Source organism: Medicago sativa, chromosome 7, assembly GCF_051527215.1.
Source record: "Medicago sativa cultivar Bolivia chromosome 7, Bolivia_mono, whole genome shotgun sequence".
NCBI classification, from domain to species: domain Eukaryota; kingdom Viridiplantae; phylum Streptophyta; class Magnoliopsida; order Fabales; family Fabaceae; genus Medicago; species Medicago sativa.
In genome coordinates, this window is record NC_140755.1 from 104,605,259 (window position 1) to 104,629,893 (window position 24,635).

A 24,635-nucleotide genomic window follows, 5' to 3' on the forward strand; every position below is an offset into this window, starting at 1 on the left:
TCAAGGGATAATGCATATTATATGCAGGGGCCGGGGTTCGAACCCCGGACACCCCACTTATTCACCTTTAAGGTGAATTTCTCTGGCCGCTAGGCTACTTGACAAAAAAAAAAAAAGAAAGAAACTATCCATGTATAACTATAATATATGCGGAACTTAGACTCGGTAAATAATCTGCTTACCAGATACTCGTGCAGATAAATAATCTACTTTTTATTTGATTCCATCTTCTATTCCTTTTATTGTGATGAATGAAATGATATAAGTTACTTATGGTAAAGACAATAACACGCTTATTACACTTCTAAGAAGACTCCCAATTAGAAATAAACATCACTTGGAATAATTTGTCTTAATTGATCTCTCCAACAAGTTTCGAACCCAACAAAATAGCAAAATTTCCTTCCATATCCATTTGAATATCTTAGCTTTACTTATGATAATTACACCCTCTTGTTGTCATTGAGCATCTAGGAGATCCTCATAGTGATCTACTTCACATGTGATTACAACCAAGAAAAGCCAGAAAGAGAGAAAACATGATTTGCTAAATGACACGCACAACAATTTTCTTCTCTACATATACAGGTAATTCAGAAATAGACGTCCCTTGTTAAACATAAGCAATTTTGCCACCTGCTTCTGGGGCTCTAAGGAACAATAAGAGAACTCTTGAAAGCTTGTAAAAATAAAGGAGGCCAACAAGTAAGGTTGATTCAAATAACCAAAAACATTTTTAAAGATGAACAAATTTGATTCAAAATGCTTCCAATAACTAGATTCATTTTGAGTAGAATTAGGAAGGATATGGTCGGCATTTTCTAGGCTAAGTTCGGAGACTTTTGAGCAATTAAATTGTGAATGTGAAATTTACCATTGCAAATTGCAAATGAAATCCAAAACAACAACATGGATACTGACAAGTAGGTTAATAGCATTGACTTCTTCAAAAAAGGTTAATAGCATTGACATTAATCTTAGAGAGCCATCTAGTTGTCTAGAAATTAACTTTGTTTCCATCCCTAATTTTCCAAACAGCACAATCACGATTTCTAAAAAAAAAAAAAAACTTTTTACCGGACCATATAGAGGAGCATTGTTCTTCATATAACGAGCTCAACATGAAACAACCCAGTTTTTAAAAGAAGGGTAACTTCATTGGCTTGCCTTAGAGACCTAATTCCAAGATCTCCATACTCAGATGCTTACTTATGAATGTCCATCAATTGATTGTCTTCATAGTAATATGATGCTATACTATGTACAATATTGTTTTATTGTAAGATGTGAATGTTTGCAAAAAGAAATTTCTACAGACCAAGATTTTTTATTTGCTGCTTTAATCAATGATAGGCGAGGTTGAATTATTTCATGATTTTTTCAGGCATGTTTAGGACGTCAAAATATGGTTTTACACAAAAAATTGTATTTTTTTCAATTAGGGACAGATTAATTATGAATTTTTATTTCCCATAATTATGAATTTCTTAAACAATTTATAATTAATTCGTCTCTCGTTTAAAAACTGCAAAATTTCATTGTGAAGGTTCTTATTATGTTCTAACCATGCCTACAAACTTAGGGAACGAAATTTGACTTGTGAGTATATACGCTTACTAGGAACAAAATTTCAATTTTGCACGATTTGGTTTAAAAATAAAAATAAATTGAATCGTCTTGGAAATGCTATGAAACTTTGCAAATCGCTTTTATGTATTTTTATGCATGTCTCTGCATACAGTGAGCTCAAAATTCGATTTATAGGTCGAGATTTTCGTTGTTTAGTTTTTTGAGTTTTTGACGTTTTAAAAATTCATAATTAATTTGTCGCTTGTCAAAAATTTCTAATTTTTTGTGTAAAGTCATATTTTATCGTTCTTAACATGCCTCTAAAAATCAGGTAAAAATTCAATCTCTAGGTTGATTTTTTGGACTTCACGTATATTACAAGGTCATAAATAATAAGAATTTCGAATTATTATATCATAATATGTGTTTTTTACTCCCTCCGTTTCAAAATAAATGTTGTTTTAGTAAAAAAAATTATTTCAAAATGAATGTCACTTTTAGTTTCCAATGCAATAATAACTTTTTCTTTTCAATTGTACCCTTCAATTAATACCATATTCCAAAGTACAATTTTTTTCTTTAATGAAAAACAAACTTTAGGATAATTTGGTAAAATAACATCTCTCTTTCTTTTAATTAATACATTTTTAAATATATGTGTAAAAACTTTAAATAACATTCATTTTAAAACAGAGAGAGTATTTTATAGTGTCAATTTTCAAAATTTGCGTATACTATAAGGACAATTTCAATAATTAACCCAATTATAAATGATAGAAAATCATTTGATAAAGGACAGCACCAAACACAATAAGATAGTTATGAATCAGGTAGGCTTTAATCGCCTCTTAATCATATCCACTACCAATGATCACTACCAAAACACGACACTTAAGAATACCACATTATTGAGATGTGTTGTTGTTGTTTTTTTTTTTTTTTTACCAAAGCAAAGTTAACTATTATCATTAATCAACCAGTGTTCAATACAAGAAGGATAAGAATCAAAAATACGGTGACTAGCCCAAGAACAAGCCGCCCTAGCTAAGCTATGAGCAACCATGTTCGCTTGTCTGCTAACAAACTTCACCTCGAAGTTGGAATGTAAAGATAACTAAAACATAATACTAGAAACAATAGCATAAAATTCCGAATCACCATGGCCCGGAGACGATAGCGCTTGCACTAGAGTAGCTGAGTCGGACTCAAAGACAACCCGGTCCCATCTGTTCCCAATAGCAAAATGAATGGCATCGAGTAAGGCAACTGCCTCCCCCTCCAAAACTGTCATATTTGCTCGTTGCCATTTCGTTTGAGCCCGAATGAATTGCCCACGGGAGTCTTTAACACAACACGCGAAAGATGTAGTATGTTGATGGTCATGAAACGCGGCATCCACATTGCACTTCAACCACGTCTCACGCGGTTTCTCCCAAACCGAGTTGTTAGCTTGCACTCTATATTGCCTGTGTTGCACAACCGATGATGAGGGTTGTTTATGAACCTCCTGCCATTGCTGCCATGCATCTAGTGTTGTCCTCCCAATGCTTGTTGAAGTGTGATGAGCGTCATTCCAAAGGACATCATTACGTGCAGCCCAAATTTGCCAAAGAAGTAAAGCCACCCGACCAGCAATGTCTCGATTTTCGAAACAACATATGTCAAAAACAGAATCTGCCAAACTACTTGCAGTGCCAACTCGTGATTGCAGTACAGTCGAAAGCCCTGCCCAATACCAACTCTCACGCGCCACCGTACAACCCACAAAAGCATGCCAATCATCCTCAACAGTCGTATCACACCACGGACATAACACCTCACATTGTACATGTCGTGATTGTAATCGGAGACGCGTCGGTACACACCCCCTGCAGATCCTCCATAACAAATTACGTGTTTTATGAGGGGAGTTCACCTTCCAGATTCTATGCCATTCTCCTTCAACATGAAACCGATCAGTATGTAACAACTCCATCATAGCCAGTTTATAACCAGTCTTAACAGTATACCTCCCACTACGTTCCATCATCCACGTTATTCTATCATTATGAACTTCCGTAAACAACGGCGTGTCGAGAATAGCTTGCACCATATCATCTGGAAACAAAGATTCAAGCTTATGAATATCCCAAACCTGTTCCTCGTCAACTATCAAATCAGACACACACAAACTATGGACACCTTGGCTTTGTGGGGATTGAATCCAGTTTCCATGAGTACCTCAAACCCATGGATCATTCATCACGCTGACGTGCTGCCCATTTCCAATTGTCCATCTACATGCATATAAAAGTAACTGACACGAATTCCAAATACTCCTCCAAGCAAAGCTTGGGTTATATCCGAGTTTAGTAGCCAAAAAAGAAGAATGGGGAAAGTACCTCGATTTAAAGACTCTAACAACCAACGATTCAGGTTTAGACAGAAAGTTCCATCCTTGCTTGGCTACCATAGTGAGATTAAAAGCTTTGAAGTTCCGAAACCCCATTCCACCAAATTCTTTGGGGAATGCCATGCGTTCTCATGCCATCCATTTAATCCCTTGGTTGTTACTCCTTCCTCCCCACCAAAATGCATTGATCATCTTCTCAATATCATTCAGAATTGAATTCGGCAGAAGATAAATACTCATTATGTAAGAAGGAATAGATTGTAACACAGATTTGATCATAACTTCCTTACCCGCCTTCGATAATGCTCGTCCCCTCCATGCATTTATTCGTTTCCAGATACGATCCTTGATAAAAGAAAAAATGGACCTCTTATCTCTACTAATCATCGAAGGTAAACCCAAATACTTTCTGGTACCCATCATATATCGTACACCAATAATCCGTGACAAATTCTCCTGTGCCGCCCCACTCATATTGCAACTGAAAAACACTTCAGACTTTGATAAGTTAATTTCTTGTCCAGATGTTGTCTCATAAGTTTTGAGAATAGCGAGTAAATGTTGTGCTTCCACCACATTGGCCCTGCAAAACAAGAAACAATCGTCTACAAACAACAGATGGGACACCACTGATGCGCCGCGACATACTTGTACCCCGTGAATATCACCTCTGTTAACTACCTTATGTATTAGAGTCGAGAGGCCCTCAGCCACCAATATGAATAAATATGGTGATAACGGGCCACCTTGACGAAACGCTCTGTCGGGTACAATAGGCCCCACCCTGTCAAAGTTCATAAGCACCGAATAAGTAACAGAACTAACACACATCATCATCCACTGAATCCATTTCTCACTGAACCCCATTCGCATAAGCACACCACAAAGAAACCCCCAATCCACTCTATCATAAGCCTTGCTAATATCAATCTTGAGAGTCAATTCCCCTCTCCATCCCTTCGTCTTCCTCTTCATTGAGTGAATTATCTCAAGGAGTGAGTAAACAACACATTGAATGTGTTGTTTACTCACTCCGTTTTTTATCTTTTGATTAAAGTACATAAATACTTATATGTTTTGGATCAAAATGTCCTTATTATAATTAAATTCACATGTGATAAACTAAATGTCACAACTCTTTAATAATTTTATTCTTGTGAGCCGTCACCAAAACCCTAGTTTTCTTCTCCTTCATCCACTAAAGAGGGGTGGTTTATGGTTCATTTTTTTGACCCAAAATCACCCCTCTAACTCGTTTTTCTCTTTCCCTTTTATTAAAATAAGTGATTTTCACATCTATTTTGTTTTTTATTTTGTGATTTTGTCGTCTTCGTACGATGTTGGTTTGTTCGTCGTCTTTGTGCGACCTTGTTTGTCTTTCTTGTTTCTCTCAGGTATTTGATCGGTTCAGATTGTTAGATCACCTTTGATCCAGTGCAGATCCAATCAATGACTTTGACGTCATCCACATTGCAGATCCGGAGACACGGTTATTCCGGAGATTTGAATATAGTCATATGTGTAGGCATTTGTACTTTGTCGTTTTATGCTATTAACATGGATATTGTGAGTCTGTTCACAGATTCAGCCTTTTTGTTTTTAGCGAAGTTGCACTATATCGATGTACTCTATCAATTTGAATGAATGAATATCATTTGTTTTTGTAAAAAAAAAACTCTAATAATTTTATGGTGTGTTTTGCAACAAGGGTAAACTTGCGAAAAAAATATTAAATATGCTAAAACATCGAATGTTTTGAAATATAGTTGAAGTCCTAAAACATTAAAAAAAATAGAGGGAGTAGTACGAAGAGTCAACGCAAGAATAACAAGAATACCAACATGGTTATGTTTATAATTTGAGGTGTTTGCGGTGCAATTTGATCGGTTTTGAGGCTAAAAGTTATCTGAACCGCAACATAAAAAACATGCGGTTAGGTTTGATTCGGTTGACTTTTAAAACAAAATTCCAACCAAACCAAACCAAATCAGTGAGGTTTGGTGAGATATGTTCGTATGGTTTTTTTGAGACAATACTATTTTTTATTTCCAACTTTAAAATCAAGTTAAAAAGCTAAAAAAACACAACATATTTTCACCAATGTTTTAAATTTCATCCAACAATGTTTCCAACTACATAGACCAAATTAAAAACATAGACAAAAAATAATTCTATTTTGTAAGAAATGCAAAAGACCAAGATTTTATCATTTTCGAAAAGTTCAAATAGCACATAAATACATTTTCTTATAAATAAAAAGCAAAAAAGAAACTTAACAAGTGAAAAATATATTCTTTCATAAAAAAACTGAAATATTTATGTCATTTTATAAAAGTTTTCATTGAATTTCTATCAATAATAATCTACGTGACATATATTTAATTAATGTTTTTATTATGCGGTTTGGTTTGATTTGATTTAAATAATAAAATAAAAATCACAAATTGAATCAAACCATACGGTTGAGTAAAAAAGTGATCCAATTACATTCAAAACAAATACAATTTTTTTTTTTGCAATTTTAGTTGTGTTGGTTCGATTTACGGTTTGTCTATTAAATTAGTTTGTGTTTAGCAATTGACATGGGGCTGGATAATTTGGTTTGTTACTCGAACTCCCTCCTCTCCATCAATCTCATCACGGTTGACACTCCAAGGTATCACACTTATGCCGTTCTCCTTCAAGATATTAAGGATTTGTTTGGTAACAGTAACTTCACTCTTCATCACACTTTAAGAGAGGGAAACCAATGTGCCGACTTTATGGCTAAAATGGGAGCCACCTCTACAGATGCCTTCATCATGCATCCCTCGCCACCTGCTGACCTTCTTCCTCTGCTCAAGATCGACGCGTCGGGCACCCTCTTCTTTAAGCCCTAGTCGTTTCCTCTCTGCTGTTTTCTTTCTGCTGTTTTTCTGCTTTCTGTTTTTCTTCTGTTAGTTTTTGCCTTTGTAACCAAAAAAAAAACACCTCTATTTACAATTGAGGAAGATACTTATATCCCTGCATCTGCCCTAAATCATGGGTATGTTCCGTGGTTTGACTATTTCGTAAGGTTTACCATTTCCCCATATGAGATGAGATTATTTTCCTTAAGCCAGCAAGCAAGGACAACCATATGATATAATCAAGTTCAACTAGCTAGACAATGCTAATTATAAATTGATTACTTTCGCTCTATAATTATAACTTGCACATCAACCAACGAGAGATATATATAATCAAGCTCAACTAGCTAGACAATGCTAATTTCATTATTATGCTCTAAAATTATAATCAAGTTCACTCTGTTTATCTTTCTCTTTGTAATCTATGGAGTGATTTCAACTCCTCCGGCAGATCCAATTAAATGTTCATCAAATAACACAAACTGCACCATCACAAATTCCAATGGCGCGTTCCCTGACCGAAGCATTTGCAAAGCTAGCGAGGTTGTGTACCCAACCTCAGAGGCAGAGCTCATATCAATAGACGCGTTAGCTTCAGAAAACAACAGAAAAATGGAAGTTGCGACGCGCTTCTCCCACAGCATTCCAAAGCTAGCTTGTCCTGATGATGATACCCAAAATGGACTTCTGATAAGCACAAAATTTCTGAACAATGTGTTGAAAATTGATGTGGATGCAATGACAATAAGTGTAGAGAGTGGTGTGACATTGAGACAGATAATTAGTGAGGCTGCAAAGTATGAAATGGCTCTGCCATATACACCATATTGGTGGGCTTATGAGCACTGGTGCTCATGGAAGTACATTGTGGGGTAAAGGAAGTGCTGTTCATGATCATGTAACACATATTACAATTGTTAGTCCAGCACAACCTCAAGATGGGTTTGTTAAGGTTAGACATCTTAACGAATCTCACCAAGATCTCAATGCAGCCAGAGTTTCTTTAGGGGTTCTTGGAGTTATTTACCGGGTATGTGTTTTGTATTCCACCTATCAATTAAAAGGCTCAACATGTTGGTTTCATTTGACTCATTGGTAGTAAAATATACATATTTTTAAATCCAAAAAATGATAAATAAATGACATTTTGTTGTTTGAAAATTCAAATACTTTGAAAAAATTCGATAATTTAAACTTTTAATTTAGTTGAAATATTTCTTGATCAATATATACTATAATATAAAATGAACTTCAAAATTGTCAAAAAAAATAAAATGAACTTCAAAAGTAACTATTTATTACTGCCAAGTTTGGTCAAATATTTTTTTGTTCAAGTTTCATTTTTTTTTCAACTTTTTTTTAAAGAAAAAAATCCAACAGAAATTGCATCGAAGGAAAAACTACTCCAGATGCGGCTGGGTATTTTTCAACATAAATTATCCTTAACAACACAATATTGAGTAAAACAATATTGGTTCATCCCATAATTTTTCTCTCATCCATTACCGACGAACCTAATATTGATTATGAAACCAATATTGATTATGAAACCAATATTTTATAATATTGATTATGAACCTAACATAAATTATCCTTAACAACATAATATTGATTAAAAATCCCATAGTTTTCTCTCATAATCTCACAATATTTTTCATGGGACTTAAACTTTCCTCTTTTAAATGGTCATCCCATAATTTTTACTTAGCTCCGTCTATTATATATACAGTGACTGAAAATGACAAGGGAAAGAAAATAGTAGAGTTTTTTTTTTTTTTTGGTTACAGAAAATAGTAGAGTTTGTATGAGCTATAGAATTTTAATAAAATATAATACGTACGATTCCCTCTGCCGATGTGAGGGCAGTGTTGGTGGGTGATCTGTAAGTACCTCTATAAGTGCCCTTTGGGCCCGGAGGCCTGCCCTGACCCTGGTGGTGACCGGAGCCGAACCCACCTAAACTTTTTGTAACCAAAAACGTATTATATTTTATCAAAATTCTATAGCTCATACAAACTCTACTATGTTCTGTAACCAAAAAAAAAAAAACTCTACTATTTTCTTTCCCTTGTCATTTTCATTCACTGTATACTGCCCTCACATCGGCAGAGGCACAACCTTTGTAACCAAAAACGTATTATATTTTATCAAAATTCTATAGCTCATACAAACTCTACTATTTTCTGTAACCAAAAAAAAAAAAAAAACTCTACTATTTTCTTTCCCTTGTCATTTTCATTCACTGTATACTGCCCTCACATCGGCAGAGGGAATCGAACACACAACCTTCTGCAAGGAAGTGACCCGTTCCTTACCAACCGAGCCAACGTGTGTTGGTATACGTTTTAATTCTACATAAGAGTAATTTTTAAATAAGGGTAAATAAAAAAAATACTGTAATTCATTTTATTCTTTCTACTTTCTAAACAACGGAAGAGAGACTTGGTTTCGTTCTATCATAAAATACCAAAATAATGAAATAAAATAAAAACTGTTATATTATGCTCCTCTCTGTTTCACTCAATTCCATTTCACCTTTTTAAAATATCCAAACAAAATCGTAGAGTATATAGTAGAAACTAAAATTGATCTATTTAACATTGTTTTGTTTTTTTTTACAATTTTTATTAACAGAGGAGCTTCAAGAAGCAACTCTCAGTGGTAATGGGAAGTGCTTGCAAAGTTGCTAACTACAACACTTGTGGGAACTGGTTATGGATTGTCTAACAATGGTATTTTTTATTTGTTACACATTCTAAAAACAAAATTATGATCACATGAAATACTTTTTATCTTTATCAATAAAACATAAAACGAAAGTAAATTTTGATTTTGAAATAAGAAAGTTATTACAATTTTAAATATACATGCATCAAATGCTGTTTTTGTTTTAAATATTTGTAGGAGTCTTTCTTAGGTACCCTATTGTTGGATTCAGCAACCGAATGCAGTCATGAGTGACATGTTTAGATAGTTTGGATAATAAAATGGTCACAGCGTGTCCATGGGACTCTAGAATCAAGGGAGAATTCTATCACCAAACAACATTTAGTATTTCCTTGTCAATCGTAAAAAACTTTATTCAGGATGTTCAAAAGCTTGTTGAGTTGGAACCAAAGGCTCTATGTGGATTAGATCTATACAATGGAATCCTGGTGGCATGGGAAAGGAAACTTTTTTCCCATCATGGAAAAGTGAGTGTTTCAACCATAGATTTATTATTTTTTAATCGAATGGTCCAGATTTGTCACCTGTTACCTCTTTGCAATTTGTTGATAACAAAAAATGAGACCCCACACATGATTATTTATCTATAAATTCCTCTAAAAATTTGTTTTTTCTATAAATCAATTATTATGTTATTAAAGATGGGTCATACGAAACCCCGCATATACAAAAATAATTAACACTATTTTTTATTTTTTTTGAAGGAAATTAACACTATTTTTTATGGAGATTAACATTTTGTTTAAGTCAAAAATGACTAACGGCTTGTTTTACTCCTTCACTTTAAACAAATTAGCACCATTCACCAACAAAAAAAAAAACAGATTAACACCATTATAGAAAAAAAAAAACCATTAATGCCTCGTCTTTCATGATTCATCACCCTTTTTTAATCAAAAATCCCAAATTTCAATGTGCATCAAACAACAACAATCTTTTTTTAAAATAAAAAAAAAACTAATCCAGATTCAGATGAGGCTGGTTTCGGATCCGACAACCACACAACTACCTGTGAAGCCGCCGATAGGAGCTGTCTTATTTGTTTCTTTTTCTGAATTCTCAACATTTGCGAACACGGAACAAAACAGAGATTTCACTAGCGGCAAACAAAATGGTATATAATTTGGTGGAGGAAGAAAAGAGGAGGAACAAGAGAAAGATGGGACAACGAGAAGAAGAGTTGCAATGGCGGACAAGTGAATCATTTTTTTTATGAACGTTTGTTTTAATTTTTTGTTGCAATAGTGGACAACTGAATCATGACAAAAGGAGGTGTAGCGATTTTTTTATGTGAGGTGATTCAGAAAAGTACTTTCTCAATATTTGCCATTATAATATATTTTTATTAAAAAAATAAAAATAAATCACAGCAGGTGATACACAGGCACTTGTAGGTAAAAATCAAACTTTCCCATGATGGGAAAAAAGTTTCTTTTCCCAGGCTAAATGTCACCCTAGAATCCTTATGCGCTACGTTACAACTTCTAGTGCATACCTGGGAAACACAGAGGATGCTGTGAATTTCGACATCACATATTACCGTAGTAAAGATCCATTGACTCCTATGCTTTTTGAAGACATAATTGAAGAGATAGGGATTTGTGGGAGCAATCCATCCATAAGTATAAGAAAGCAGGTAAGTTTTTGAAGGTTAAAGAAGAGTATGATTCACGAGGTCTTTTCTCTAGTGAGTGGACAAACCAAGTGATTGGACTTAAAGAAGGGGTGACAATATTAAAAGATGGATGTGCATTGGAAGGGTTGTGTATATGCTCACAAGATAGTCATTGTGCACCGAAAAACAGTTACTTCTGTAGACCAGGCAGGATTTATAAGGATGCAAGGGTTCGTAGGCGTGGTGTTAACACCAAAGAAGAAGAACGTACCAAGGACGAGCTATGATAGAGTGGCCTTTTGTTGCATAATATCTCTGATGGGAATTGATGGTTATAGCGAGGCATAATCTCACGAAGATTTCACGACAATGTAGTTCCTAAATACATTTCTTAAATTAAATACATGCTCCCCCTTGGGGAACAGATTGTCTCCTGTGGAATTTATCTCCAGTTTTCTCCTGTGACTCGTCGCTTTGCCTTTTCCCCTGTTTTGTTTTTCGGTTCATTTTGGCTATCTCCAGTTTTTTCCTTTTTTTCCTCACCTCAGTCAACCTACTTGTTCAAAAGACCCATCCCCATAAATTGCAACTCCATGATTATGTTCTCCTTCTCCAGTTCGATTTTGTTCTTTTCTCCTTCTCCCGTTCTCCGTATATAATTAATTTTGTCAGTGTTAAATTTCTTCTCTTCACTTTGCCTAAGAACATCAAATCTAATTTTTCAACCTTATTCATTCCAAAAATCTCATGACTCTTCCCAAGTATTAAATAGTTTTCCTACATGAGGTTGCCACTCAAATTCATTATCCTTGGACATGGCTTCTGGTGTGCAACAGTAGAATCAATTGGCAAACCTAATTAATTGAAAGAAAAATAACTAATTGAGAGTTTGAAACTACTGCAACTTATTTGTCTGAAAAAAAAGCTACTGCAATTTAAAATAATTCTACTAGTATCACTGTCACCTAACGTCAAACTATGACCCAAGTTAATTATACATAAGCAAAATTTGAAGAGTTATTAACAGTTAGTCTGAGGTTGCTCTTCTAACCATGGACAATGGAACGACTCAATATTCATCCTATAAATGAAATTATGTCAACCACAGTGCAGGGGACGATGTAACGACGAGAAAAATAGAGCACAATAACAATCGACAAAGCACAACGTCGAATACTGGTGTGGAGACAACGACAACGGTGACGGCGATGGCAATACGGCGACGACGTCGTCAACCAAAGAGCACACAACAACACCAACAATAGTAGCACGCGACGGGCGTCAATAGATAGCACACGACGACGGCGTCAATCAAGATGATGTTCAGTACGTGTTCACTGGATCTGTGTTGTTATGGAAGATGATTAAGTTGATTTTATTATTTCTACAGGAAGCCAAAACGTGAAAAGGGAGGAAAATGAAAATGACACATTGAAATGAATGAAGGGCTGAGATTAGTTAAGGTGTCATTAAATGGAATGGACGGCTAAGATTGTCTCACAAGAGAAAACAGAAGGAAATTTCTTCTGGAGTGGATCCTCTCCCCTCTCCCTTGTTAGTGATCAACTCCGGATAAAATTTGTCTAGATATATAGCAATGCTCTTCTCCAATACATTACCTTTTTTTAGGATGTATAATATGCTATTTGTTTAAAGTAATAATAATTCTCAACTTCAAAGAGGAATTTGATTAAAATTGTTTTCAAGGTAAATAAATATGAGAAATGATATTTTGACAACCATTTTTGGACAACTTTTGGACAACTTTCTATCTCATACTCACATGATGTTGTTATCCTCTCTCTTCCTTTTTCTCTCTCCATTGTTTTTGACCAATAAGAAGTGAGAAAAACAAGGTTGTTAACAAAGTTGTCATTAAATGGATGTCAAAATATCATTACTCAATAAATATCGACTCCATTGTAATCTAGACGTAAACTTATATTCTACTATACTGAACAAAACAATGTTGTTATCTTACCATGGTGTATATAAATTTTATAGGGTAAAAGAGAAGTTTCACCTAATACTTTTTTGATAGGATATTTAGAATAAGGAGCACTGATGTGGTGACTCAGCTAGTTCTATAAGTTATTATGACTCACTTTAATCTAAAAGGTAGGTGGGATTTAGTATGGGAAAGTGATGTTTTTTCCCACCATGGGAAAGTTGAATTTTTACCATTAGATTAAGGAGGTGTATTGATCTTATCATGGTCCATCTACACTTTATTAATCCTTTAAGATCTGGAAAATTTTACACAGAGAATCAACTAATCTTCCAGCCCCCTTTCTTCCATGTCCCCACCCACCACCACCACCAAAACAAAAGCATTTCATTCCTTCTTCTATGTTCTCACGCACCTATCATCACCATGGACATCACAAACTCATAAAACACCAACATCAACAACCTGTTAACCCAAACAAAATTATTCATTCCTTGAAACCCCAATCTTTTTTAAACCCATAACCATTTGTTCAAAAAACGAGTTTATTGTTTTTCTGGGTTGTGTTTACCAAATCTCTTTCCAGTTACCAATTGAAACATTGATCAAGTCTGCTAACCTGGGCACACATAATAACAAATTAAAATTAAAGTTAATAAATTTACAAAGAATTTGATTCTGGATCCTTTTGATAATTTGTTCATCATTGTTTTGATAAATGACTTTCTGATATTTTTTTATTCCAGACTTAGATCTAGATGTTGAAAGATTGATTTGAGGTTGTGTTGTTTCTAGTTTTTGATTTTGTTTTGGGGAAGAACAGCCGGTGGATCGAGGGAGAGAAGGAGCCTGATGTGCAGTTGGAATCAAAAGGAGTGCGTTTTGATTATTAAACAGAACACAAACAAGGTTTTGAAAAATATGAAGAATGAAGAAGATAGAGTAAAAAGTATGCACAATTGTGAAGCCATCGTCGGAAGTAGGGAGGTGAGAGAGGAAGATACGGCGACGGAAACGGTTGTTGTAAGTGGCGACGGCCATGGAAGAGGCGTCGAAAGATCCTGGGAGGTGGGGATGATTCTGACGAAAAAATCCAGTGTTGATAGTGTATGATATGATTGTGTTTTTTACTAGATCTAATGGTGAATATTAACTTTCCCATGGTGGGAAAAAACATCACTTTCCCATACTAAATCCCACCTAAAAGGTTTATTGTTAGGGGATGATATTGAGTATGTTAGGGTGCACTTATCTTATTATGTTATGCACAAGTATGTATAAGCATTGTATGCCTTATTATGAGACTTAATGAAAAATATAATGAATTTTCTTTCTTTTATCTCTAGTTTCTCTCTTTAATTTATGGAGTGTGATCCATACTCGAATTAGGTCGTGTCACTTTTGCAATGAGATTTTTAGATACTTCAATTTCAATATCAAGTAGTAGTTTCAACTACTGAGTAAGTCACCAATGTCCTTGAAACAATGTGATGATTTTGTAATTTAAAGTGAAAGTAGAAAATAAAATAAGATAAAAGTTAGGCTAAATTATGTTTTTGGTCGCTTAACTATTTAATTTGTATCGCTTTGGTCCCTTAATTAAAATTTAATTTATTTAGGTATCTTAACTTTCTCTCTGTTACATATTTTGGTCCTTTCCATTAGTTTTAATTCAAAAACGTTTGAGTTTCTTCATTTTCTTCTGGATTATTTCTGGGATTTTTGTTGTTGAAGGTTGATGGAGATGATATGATGATGAAGAATATGAGAAGAAGATGAAGAAACTCTAACATTTTTGAATTAAAACTAACGTAAAGGACCAAAATGTGTAACAGAGAGAAAGTTAAGATACTAAAATAAATCAAATTTTAATTAAGGGACCAAAGCGATACTAATTAAATAGTTAAGGGATCAAAAATGCAATTTAACTAAGTTATAGGTGCTAAATTAGTTTGTTACGAAATTGATGTTTTTTTATATTTTTTTTACGATAGACAAAATAACAATAATCATTAAAAATTCACGCACAAATTGATGAGTTGTGGCGTCCGACTAAGCAATTTCAATTTTTTTTTTGCTAATTTAGCTAGGAATTATGAACCCTGAACTGATGTTTTTTAATCTATCACATTCTAAATTGTACATGTTTCACTTTGAGCGTAACATTGATAACTATTTTTTAAGTTGATTTTAAATTTTCTCTTGTATTTATGCCAGAACAGAAAAAATTGCAGACAAAAATATCTTAATCTATATTTTGATACACACGATTTTTTGTTTAAGTTTCTTATTCTTCTTTCTTTGTCTTGAAATATTCGTAATTCATATTCGTTCCTTGGATTTTCAAATCTTGTTATTTAATCATCAAATCATTTTCCTCAATATTCTAACCGAGCAATTTCCTGCACTTTTAGTCCATTTTCATCATTACCATCAAGTGCATCTTCAGCAAACCAATCAAGAGAATACAAAGAAAATTAAAATGAAATGAAGAAATGAAGATGAAGAGAAGGAAGAATGAGAGGAGGAAAATGATATGAAGAAAAAATTTATTAAAAAAAGATCATTGAAAATTGGAAAAGGGACTAAGCATGTGTTTGTTTTAGCGGCTGTATAGTCCAAAACACGCGTTTGCCCAGATGCTACTAATTGTAGCTTCATTAAATTTATGTTAATTTGTCATTGGGGCGCGAGGAAGGCATCGTGAGCTTAGCTCAGTTGGTAGGGACAACGCTAATATGTAAGGTTCTGAGTTCAAACCCCGACCACCACAAAAAAAAAACGCAATTCCAAACATGCTATAAGATATTTTTGTCAATTATTTTTGTCAATTTAAGATATAATCGTAAATTGATTAGGTATAAATATAAAAAATTATTATCCGAATGATCCTAGCATCTTTAGATCCTTAGATTCAAATATCCATAAAGTTTACTAAGTTGACCATCGGGGTATGTCAACAAGACATAAGAGGAATTATATGTTGAATTAATTGTCCTTGAGAGAGTCCCCAAAAGTAAAGAGCGACTCTTTAGAGGTAGTAATTTTGTGGCATCTACGACGAGCTCTTTAGAGATTGTACCATTAAAGTAGAAAAGAGTAGTGATATTTATATACCAATTTGATGACAACTTTGTTTTTCTCTCTTCTTATTTGTCAAAAACAACGGAGAGAGAAAAAGTAAGAGAGAGGAAAAAACATCATGTGAGTATATCAGAGAAAATTGTCCAAAAGTTATCACAAAATAGTTATACAAATATCATTTCTCAGCAGAAAAAGAATAAAGGAGTCAAGGCACCAAGGAAAGGATGGATTGAAAGTAACTTTGGGGGTGTGGTAAGAACATTCGAAATTGAATTGAACCGATATTCTATAAGATAACATACTCTCGGGTTAGACCCAAACATACCCTACCTAATTGGTACCATATAAAGACACGTGGAGAAAAATGATCGGTGAAGATGCAAAGGGTGCAAAGTGAGAAGGAGCGCGTGATAGTAGACACACCCTCATTTTGTGTTTTGGTCAGAGTCAGAATCAAATAGATAGATAAACTTCTCTTTCTCTTTCTCTCTCTCTTCAAAGGGAAGAAGAAGAAGAAGAAGAAGAAGAAGAAAATCATCATCGCCGAACACAACACAAGCAAATCTGAAAACCCTTCTCAATTCACAAAAACACTGGTATGCTATACAAAATCACTCACTCACACTTACTCACTCAATTTTTCTTTTACTTTTCATACATAGCTCCATCAAATCAAATCAAATAAAAATAAATATATAAATATGTCCCTTTTTTATCTCATTTCTTCGGGGGTTTCATCTTTCACTATCAACTCCTTTGGATCCAATTCTTCTAAGTCTAACTATTATTATTCTCATAACAACAACAACAACAACAACAACAACAACAACTCCAATTTCTTCTATCTTTTTTGGTATGGTATGTCTCATTTCTCTTCAGATTTCATTTATTTTTTCCTCTCTTTCAAATTTCTTTTTATAGATTTCCATCACATGGCCTGGCCCGTTGTTTAAATGAACCTTTCTTCTAGTTAGTTAGGGTATTTCATTTTAGGGTTTTACTTATGGATGGATGGATGTTGTTAAACCCTATCAATTGCCCGTTGTTTAAAATTCGCTAACTACCCACCCACCCCACCCCACCGTTATCTATTTCTCAACCTTTGCAATGCAGCTGCCTAGTATTCCATACCGGGTAATTTCACTATATTTTGTACTCCCTCTGCTCCTAAATCTTATTGAATAACTTTATGTATCTGGTCTATTCTGTTGACTAGATACGTCAATTATTCACTAAACCTACAAAAACAATCTTTTCTTATATTTTGGACCGGAGGGAGCATTAAATTGCGTATTGCAGAACAATAGCGATTTGTTCCAATTCTGCTATGCAATAGCGCCGCTGTATCCGCTATTTAACAATACAGATTCCATATATGTATATATATGTTTTATGATTAATGTGTGATCCTGCAGGTGTTTACCTGTTTATGACAAATACCTGAGCCAATCATGTCAGAAGGTGCAGAGATCGATGAGCGTGTTGACCTCGATGAGGAAAATTATATGGAAGAGATGGACGATGATGTTGAGGAACAGATAGATGACGATGGAGTGGATGGAGGCGAAGATGAAAATGCTGAAGGTAGTGTTGAAGAACACGAATATGAGGAGACAGCAGCAGAGGCTGGTCAAAAAGACCAATTTCCCGAAGGAGAAAAAAGTGACCATGGCGCTGAAGAAGATGAGCATAAACCAGCTCTCATTGATGAAGAGGAGAGAGAGAAGCATGATGAACTTCTTTCCCGTCCTCCTCATGGGTCTGAAGTCTTTATTGGCGGACTTCCTCGGGATACATGTGACGACGATGTCAGGGAATTGTGTGAGCCCATGGGTGATATTGTTGAGGTCAAGTGATAAAGCACTCTTAATGATATTATGAAACTTTTCATTTCAGCGTAGGGAACAAGTTGGGATTATTAACAAGTTTGGTTTGTTCTTGCTTTTCAGATTAAATTAATCAAAGACAGGGAGACTGGAGAAAGCAAGGGTTATGCTTTCGTGGGTTATAAAACAAAGGAGGTGGCACAGAAGGCCATTGATGATATACATAACAAGGAATTTAAGGTATTTGTGCTGCTTTCTGAAAATCTTATTCATGATAATTACATTGGAAACAATTTTATATCAATAATCTTATTTTGGTGATTACTTTTAATCGGTTTAACATTTTTCATGATATCAGGGAAAAACTTTGAGGTGTTTGCTGTCTGAAACCAAACACAGGTTATTCATTGGTAACATTCCAAAAACATGGACAGAGGATGAGTTTAGGAAAGCCGTTGAGGGTGTTGGTCCCGGAGTTGAAAGCATTGATCTCATAAAGGTTTGGGCTTGAACTCATTGTGCCACCAGTTTATATTAAATTGTTTAAAGCTTACTTCTTAGAGCCAAACATTTTTGTCTGTTATAGGACCCTCAAAATCAAAGCAGAAATCGTGGGTTTGCTTTTGTTTTGTATTACAACAACGCATGTGCTGATTATTCACGACAAAAGATGTCAAGTGTGGGTTTCAAGCTAGATGGTATCACACCGACTGTCACATGGGCTGACCCAAAGACCTCACCTGACCAGTCTGCTGCTGCTTCACAGGTGTGTGATTTTCTGGATGAATGTGGATTATAGATTTTAAAAGTGATTTCAAATTGTTCTTTTCCTACATTGCATCAAATGTTTGATTGAGCATTTATAGGTGATAATTACTTCCCTTTTCCTGCTCTTTTTCTTCTTTTTTCATGACCCCCTGTGGAACCTAAACTGATTGGTATTTGCAAGTCTATTTTTATTTTTACTTTTGATGTAGACATCAGCAAATAAGAAAAACCTGTTTTCTGCTTGAGATATTTATTATTGTGACTTAGGTGCCATGCCTCTGATTTTTATCTACATATTGAAGTCGTCAATTTGAGTAAATCGGAGATAAGGTTGCTTATTCCCTATGTGAAGGCATATCACAAGTTTATGTGAGGAATCATAGTGTTCTGCGGTACTTGCATATAATCATCAAATTTATGGGTTTTAGATATAAGATGGAGAAGAGAGAATAAAGACCTTTTGAAGTATGACTATGGTGTAATATGACTGATAACAACTAGATACAGAACACTAACTTAGTACTGTCCCTTTTTGTACTAATAAATAAATAAATAGGGAATTCTGGAAATAAATCTTGATAAAAGATAATCTAACATTAGAAAAAGGTAATTTCATATATCATTCTTACAATAACCTGTCGATGTAGGTTCGTCGGTAATGGATGAAAACTTGAAGTGGGATTTTTAATCTTTCAATAAACAATTTTTTTTGCTGAAAATTGAATCAATTTTTTTTTTTTTTTTTTTTTTTTTTGCAGACTGTCATTTTACCTCATTTTATATTTATGTATGGGCTCTCTATCCTGGTTTTCGCACATGTGTGCTAGATCATGAGATTGTGCTATCTCACACATTATTTGCCCTCAGCCGTTCCAGAGCTCTTCTCTTGCGTTTGTTTTGAACCTTTTGACCTGGTCTCTGGCAAACATTTCCTTGCCCAAACCGATCCGCTTTGCAGCGCAGAAACCCTAAACGACGTATGAGAGATGAGTGGTTTAATTTGTGCTGATTGCCGAATGTGGCTCTCGTTTTTTTCCATAAAAATGATGAGAGGGAAGAATTGCCGAATCTGATTTACGATTTTTGGAAAGTTTGCATGCTTGCTATTCTTAATGTTTTTGTTTTTGCTTATTTGCATGTTTTTAGCCTTAATAAATCTTAAATTTAATATATTATCACACACACACGTTATATTTTAATAGTTAATATCGTTATGTATATAGCATAATATTTAATCATATAATTTAATAATATATTTCTTAGTAATATTAATTATTTTCTTAACTATGATATAATTTTGTTTCTTTGGTGGTATCTTACGATCCGTGTTACGTCCCACGATTCTCAATTTTTCTATTTTCATTTCTCTCACAAATTTTTGTTTCCTAATCAGATTTCTTTCTCCTTTTTTTATTTTTTGAGGGAAGATTTCTTTCTCCTTTATTCCCTTGACAATAATTTTAATATTCCACCAATAATATTTCTAATTTCCCACCAATAATATTATGATCCGTGTTACGTCCCGCGATTCACAATTTTTCTATACCCAAGATCCTTAGGTGAAATCTCGAGTTTGACAACCATGCTCTATTTTTTCCCTCATTTCTCCCTCTCCTGCCCAATTATTCCTAGTTTAAGGTTCTTTCATTTCTCTCAAATTCTTTTGTTTCCTAGTCAGAATTCTTTCTCCTTTATTCCCTTGACAATAATTTTAATATTCCACCAATAATATTTCTAATTTCCACTCTGCTGCAAAGTTACTTTCTCTTTCCTCTCTTCTATTCACTTTTGACTTAATGATTTTAAGCGACATGCTTCCATGTGCTAATGTCAATTCATTGCCTTCAGATTGTCAATATTAAATGTTTGAAGACTAAGAGATGTACCCTTTTGTTTTTTGCCTGTTCTCCTTCTCATTGATTATTATATTTCCTTGTTAACTGATGCGGTTTTGGATTTGCTTTTTTATTATTGTTTTTTATTTGAGTTGTTTTGTTCATTTAAAGTGTGAATGCCAAGTCTTCTTTGTCCTGCATGCTAGAATCTATCACATGCGGTTAATGCTTAATCAGCTAAGTCTGTGTTAATGCAGCCTTTACCTGTTCAATGAATTTTAGTTTCTTCTGACATCCCTTGTCTCGCAATTTTATCTGCCTCCTGCGATGTTTGTCGATTAGTAAATTGCAATAATTGGGACTTTTGCAGAATGCTGGTTTTGTTTCTTTAAAAAAAAAATTAGTGTTGACCCATGTTGAAATTCGAAGGCATCATAGAATGTGAATTTAATGAGGTGTTCGTATTTTACATGTTTTTGGGGCTTGTCTGTGATAAAATTTTAGTTAATTATATTTTGCTTTTGAACTTTTGTTTTTGTTATTTTCAGGTTAAAGCTCTATATGTGAAAAACATACCTGAGAATGTTACTACTGAACAACTAAAGGAGCTATTTCGTCGTCATGGGGAAGTAACAAAAGTGGTCATGCCACCTGGCAAAGCTTCAGGGAAACGTGATTTTGGTTTCATTCATTATGCTGAGAGGTCAAGTGCATTGAAAGCTGTAAAAGAGACGGAGAAATATGAAATTGACGGTACTTGTTAAATACAATGTAGTTATAAAGTAGTTTTTCCCCTGCAAGTTTGTCTGTTTTTTCTTTCTTCGACGGAGGTTTTGATCTATCAATCGATTTTCCTGTTTGAGTGATGAAAAATAACAATATGGTGAAATCAACTAACTTATCTATGCATTAATAATGTTTTAAGAGTGTTACTGGTCTTATTGGTAAAGTATGCTCCTCTTCGAATATATTCATTGTTTTTACTAAATATGGTTTTTATGTCTTTGAACTGCAGGCCAAGCTCTTGAAGTTGTTATTGCGAAGCCTCAGGCTGAAAAAAAACCTGATGGAGGTTATGCGTACAATCCTGGACTCCATCCTAACCATCTTCCACATCCTGGTTATGGTAACTTCTCTGGAAATCTTTATGGCTCTGTAGGGGCTGGATATGGTGTTGCTGCTGCTGCTGCTTATCAACAGGTATTTATCAATTCACAACAGATATTTGCAAGTGTGGTGTTTTATTCTCAGTTTATTCTTTGCTCTAATATGTTTGCATCTTGTGGGTTCTTATGTACGATCGAACAGCCAATGATATATGGTAGGGGTCCAATGCCAGCAGGAATGCAGATGGTTCCAATGGTTTTACCAGATGGTCGAATTGGCTATGTCCTGTAAGTTGTTAAAACTCATGTACATGGTTCATTTCCTTATTTTATTTGATATAATACTTAATCTTCGTATTGTGTATGTTCTGCAGTCAACAGCCTGGTGTACAGGTGCCAGGTCCCCGACCCCGTAGAAATGACCGGGGAAATGGTCCAGGCGGGCGTGGAGGAGGTGGTGGTAATGATGATGGAAATCGTAATAGAAGATATCGACCCTATTAGTGGTAGGAGGTAAATGCAATGTGGCTCATCACATGGTTGTGTCTTCTTGGTGGTGTAGGGGTCCTTGAGGGGGGATCTGATGCATTGACAGAAAATCCTTTCTCAATCCTGAACTGATGAGAAGAAGGGAAAAAGAAAAAATGTGAAGAAAATGTTAAGGTAGGATTAGGACCAGGACCAGTGATATTTCTATTAAGTTATAGCTGAGTAATTGCCCAACTTTTTCTACTTGTAATGCTTGGCATTTTTTATTGACTACCAGTAGAAAATTGTGTTAATTTGGTTTCAGCAACTTAACCATGTTTTTGTCGCTCATTTTTCGTGCATTACTCAAAAGCCCTTGACTTTTTGTTGTCGCATGTAAACAGTTTGTGATCTTTAATATATCAGCACTTTAGTAATGTTGATGCTACTTCATTGCACTCAGATTTAGAAACTCAACTTTTTCTGATTATCGATTAAGCAAAGTGTTACTTAATTACTAGCATGTTTGCTAATGTTGTAAGGTTGTAACTGTGGTGACTTGGAAGCTACTAACTGTGAAAATTGATCTTTCTAAACGCTATATGCAGAACTATCTTCTGCTGACCGAGATTATTAGAACCTATTTTTGATGATACGAAATGAATCAATTCACGTAAATCTTTTGTATTTTTTCCCCTTATACCTTCAAAGAGATAAATCCAATAATTGTTACTACAATCCCAAGTAATACATCATAATTGTGACCATGGAACGCATGCACGAAGTTGTTGATGGTAGTTGTTCAGCAACTTGGTGGAGGTAGACGTTTTTACTTGTAAATTTTTAAAGATTTATAATAGGATTATTAAAAGTAGGTTTAAATGCAGTTTTGGTTAGTATCCTCTTCATTTATAATTCTCTCTCAATTTTCTCCATTTGGTGAGATAAAGACACAAAACATCTTGAAAAAAAGTATAAAATAGTTAATGCAGGTGAGACCTAATTAGTTGAAGCATTTACTATCTCTTTTTTGTGTATATCTCGCTTGAAATTGTATACTCCATTTATTTTGATAAATGGGGAGGATCTTTGCTCGTTTTGGTTATCCTATTTTGGCAATTCAGAAACCTTGTGGCGCTGGTGCTTAGTTGAGAGAGAGAGAGAGAGAGAGTGAGAGATATTAAAAAATACAAATGAGAAAATGTAATGGTTTTAGAGGTAAAATAATGAGGAAATTGGTTATAATAGGTAAAGGGTTGGGAACAATTCAATTCATGGTAGATTGGAGAAAGGTCCTTGACTTAAAAAAACTATCAATCAAGCACAAGGATACAAATGGAAGGCTCATGAGCATAAATTTATGTGAAGAAATCAAGCATTCTTCTTCAAGTATATTCATTTATATAGTATTACTTACTATAGCAGTTTAGTAGAATGAAAATAAAAATGGTGCGAATAGGGACAAAAAGAAAAACATATTTCCATAGAATAGAATGGTAATGAACATGTTTTTTCCAAGAATGAAATGAAATCAAAGAGTATGTTCTGAAAGGTGACGAAGACGTTTCTCCAATTCATCCAATTTGGGACCCCAATGATCGTTTATACAGAGTGGGCGAACAATAACATCGGTATGAGGAGGAGTCTCTTCCATGCGACTGGGCGCAGAGGAGGATGACTCCTTCTTGATCTTGATCTTGATCTTACGAGTGCTTGCTCTCTTCTGCAATGCCCACAATACATCTGACCCACTAATCGATGATTCCATATTGGCCTGAATACCCACTCGATGATGCCGCCGCCGTGATGGTAGAGAACTGGCCGCCAAGACAACGTGTGCTGCTGAGATGACAACGTTGGAACACCAACACCACATCTTTTCCTTTTCCTCTCTCCTTCCAAATCCTGTTTATCTTGAGGGGATTTCCTTCTTTATTTATTAATTTTTCTACTTTTTTCGCCTAATTTTATTGTGACCAGTCTTTTTTTTTTTTTTTTTTTTTTTAAGTGTTGAAAACATTGATAAGAGTACAATACGAGATATATTGTCAGATCATATTGTGTTTTAATATTACACAATTTGATGATTTTATTTGACAAATTATATTTATACAACCAATTTGCAACAACTTTTTTGATAACTCTCTCTCTCATATCCACATTATATTTTTATTCTCTCTCTTCCTTGTTCATGTATCGTCACTTTTATTATTCCAATACAAAAGTTTATAAATGTATGTCACTCTACCATCTTAATCTTATGTGTCTTGCTAACTAGTGTCCTCAGGACAATCTACAAATAAAAATTTTGTCTTGAAAATATAAGATGTTACTCTATATCAAGTAATTATTACACAACTTTTTTATAAAAACTTTGTTTTGGATGTTTAACCAATGCCCTTGGTGCAC

General features: G+C 34.5%; 2 protein-coding genes and 2 pseudogenes across 3 annotated transcripts; 2 read left to right on the forward strand and 2 right to left on the reverse strand.

Annotated features, from left to right (window-relative positions):
• Positions 1–2,524: 2,524 nt before the first annotated feature.
• On the reverse strand, positions 2,525–4,084 carry LOC146911727 (uncharacterized; annotated as a pseudogene).
• A 3,119-nt stretch (positions 4,085–7,203) lies between these two features.
• Positions 7,204–11,656, forward strand: LOC146911728 (putative L-gulonolactone oxidase 6; annotated as a pseudogene).
• Positions 11,657–16,720: 5,064 nt separating this feature from the next.
• On the forward strand, positions 16,721–22,663 carry LIF2 (RNA-binding (RRM/RBD/RNP motifs) family protein). Of its 2 annotated transcripts, XM_085726869.1 has the most exons (10): positions 16,721–16,819; positions 17,036–17,081; positions 17,639–18,070; positions 18,173–18,289; positions 18,408–18,548; positions 18,636–18,815; positions 21,201–21,405; positions 21,668–21,852; positions 21,961–22,046; positions 22,133–22,663. In XM_085726869.1, exons 3-10 carry the CDS (start codon positions 17,675–17,677, stop codon positions 22,260–22,262), a joined length of 1,440 nt encoding a protein of 479 aa, XP_085582995.1. In that variant the 5' UTR covers positions 16,721–16,819; positions 17,036–17,081; positions 17,639–17,674; the 3' UTR covers positions 22,263–22,663. The 2 variants fall into 2 exon arrangements, with proteins under 2 accessions (XP_085582995.1, XP_085582994.1); XM_085726868.1 differs by lacking the exon at positions 17,036–17,081.
• Positions 22,664–23,683: 1,020 nt separating this feature from the next.
• On the reverse strand, positions 23,684–24,249 carry LOC146911730 (death domain associated protein). The gene has a single exon (XM_085727846.1). It carries the CDS (start codon positions 24,100–24,102, stop codon positions 23,758–23,760), a length of 345 nt encoding a protein of 114 aa, XP_085583972.1. The 5' UTR covers positions 24,103–24,249; the 3' UTR covers positions 23,684–23,757.
• Between the last annotated feature and the right edge of the window lie 386 nt (positions 24,250–24,635).

Bases quoted from the DNA above. Each gene is read 5' to 3' on its own strand.
- LIF2 (XM_085726869.1), top strand. From the start codon at position 17,675: ATGTCAGAAGGTGCAGAGATCGATGAGCGTGTTGACCTCGATGAGGAA. The intron at 18,290-18,407 runs GTATTTGTGCTG...TCATGATATCAG, and splicing joins TACATAACAAGGAATTTAAG to GGAAAAACTTTGAGGTGTTT. The intron at 22,047-22,132 runs GTAAGTTGTTAA...TATGTTCTGCAG, and splicing joins GGTCGAATTGGCTATGTCCT to TCAACAGCCTGGTGTACAGG.
- LOC146911730 (XM_085727846.1), bottom strand. From the start codon at position 24,102: ATGTGGTGTTGGTGTTCCAACGTTGTCATCTCAGCAGCACACGTTGTC.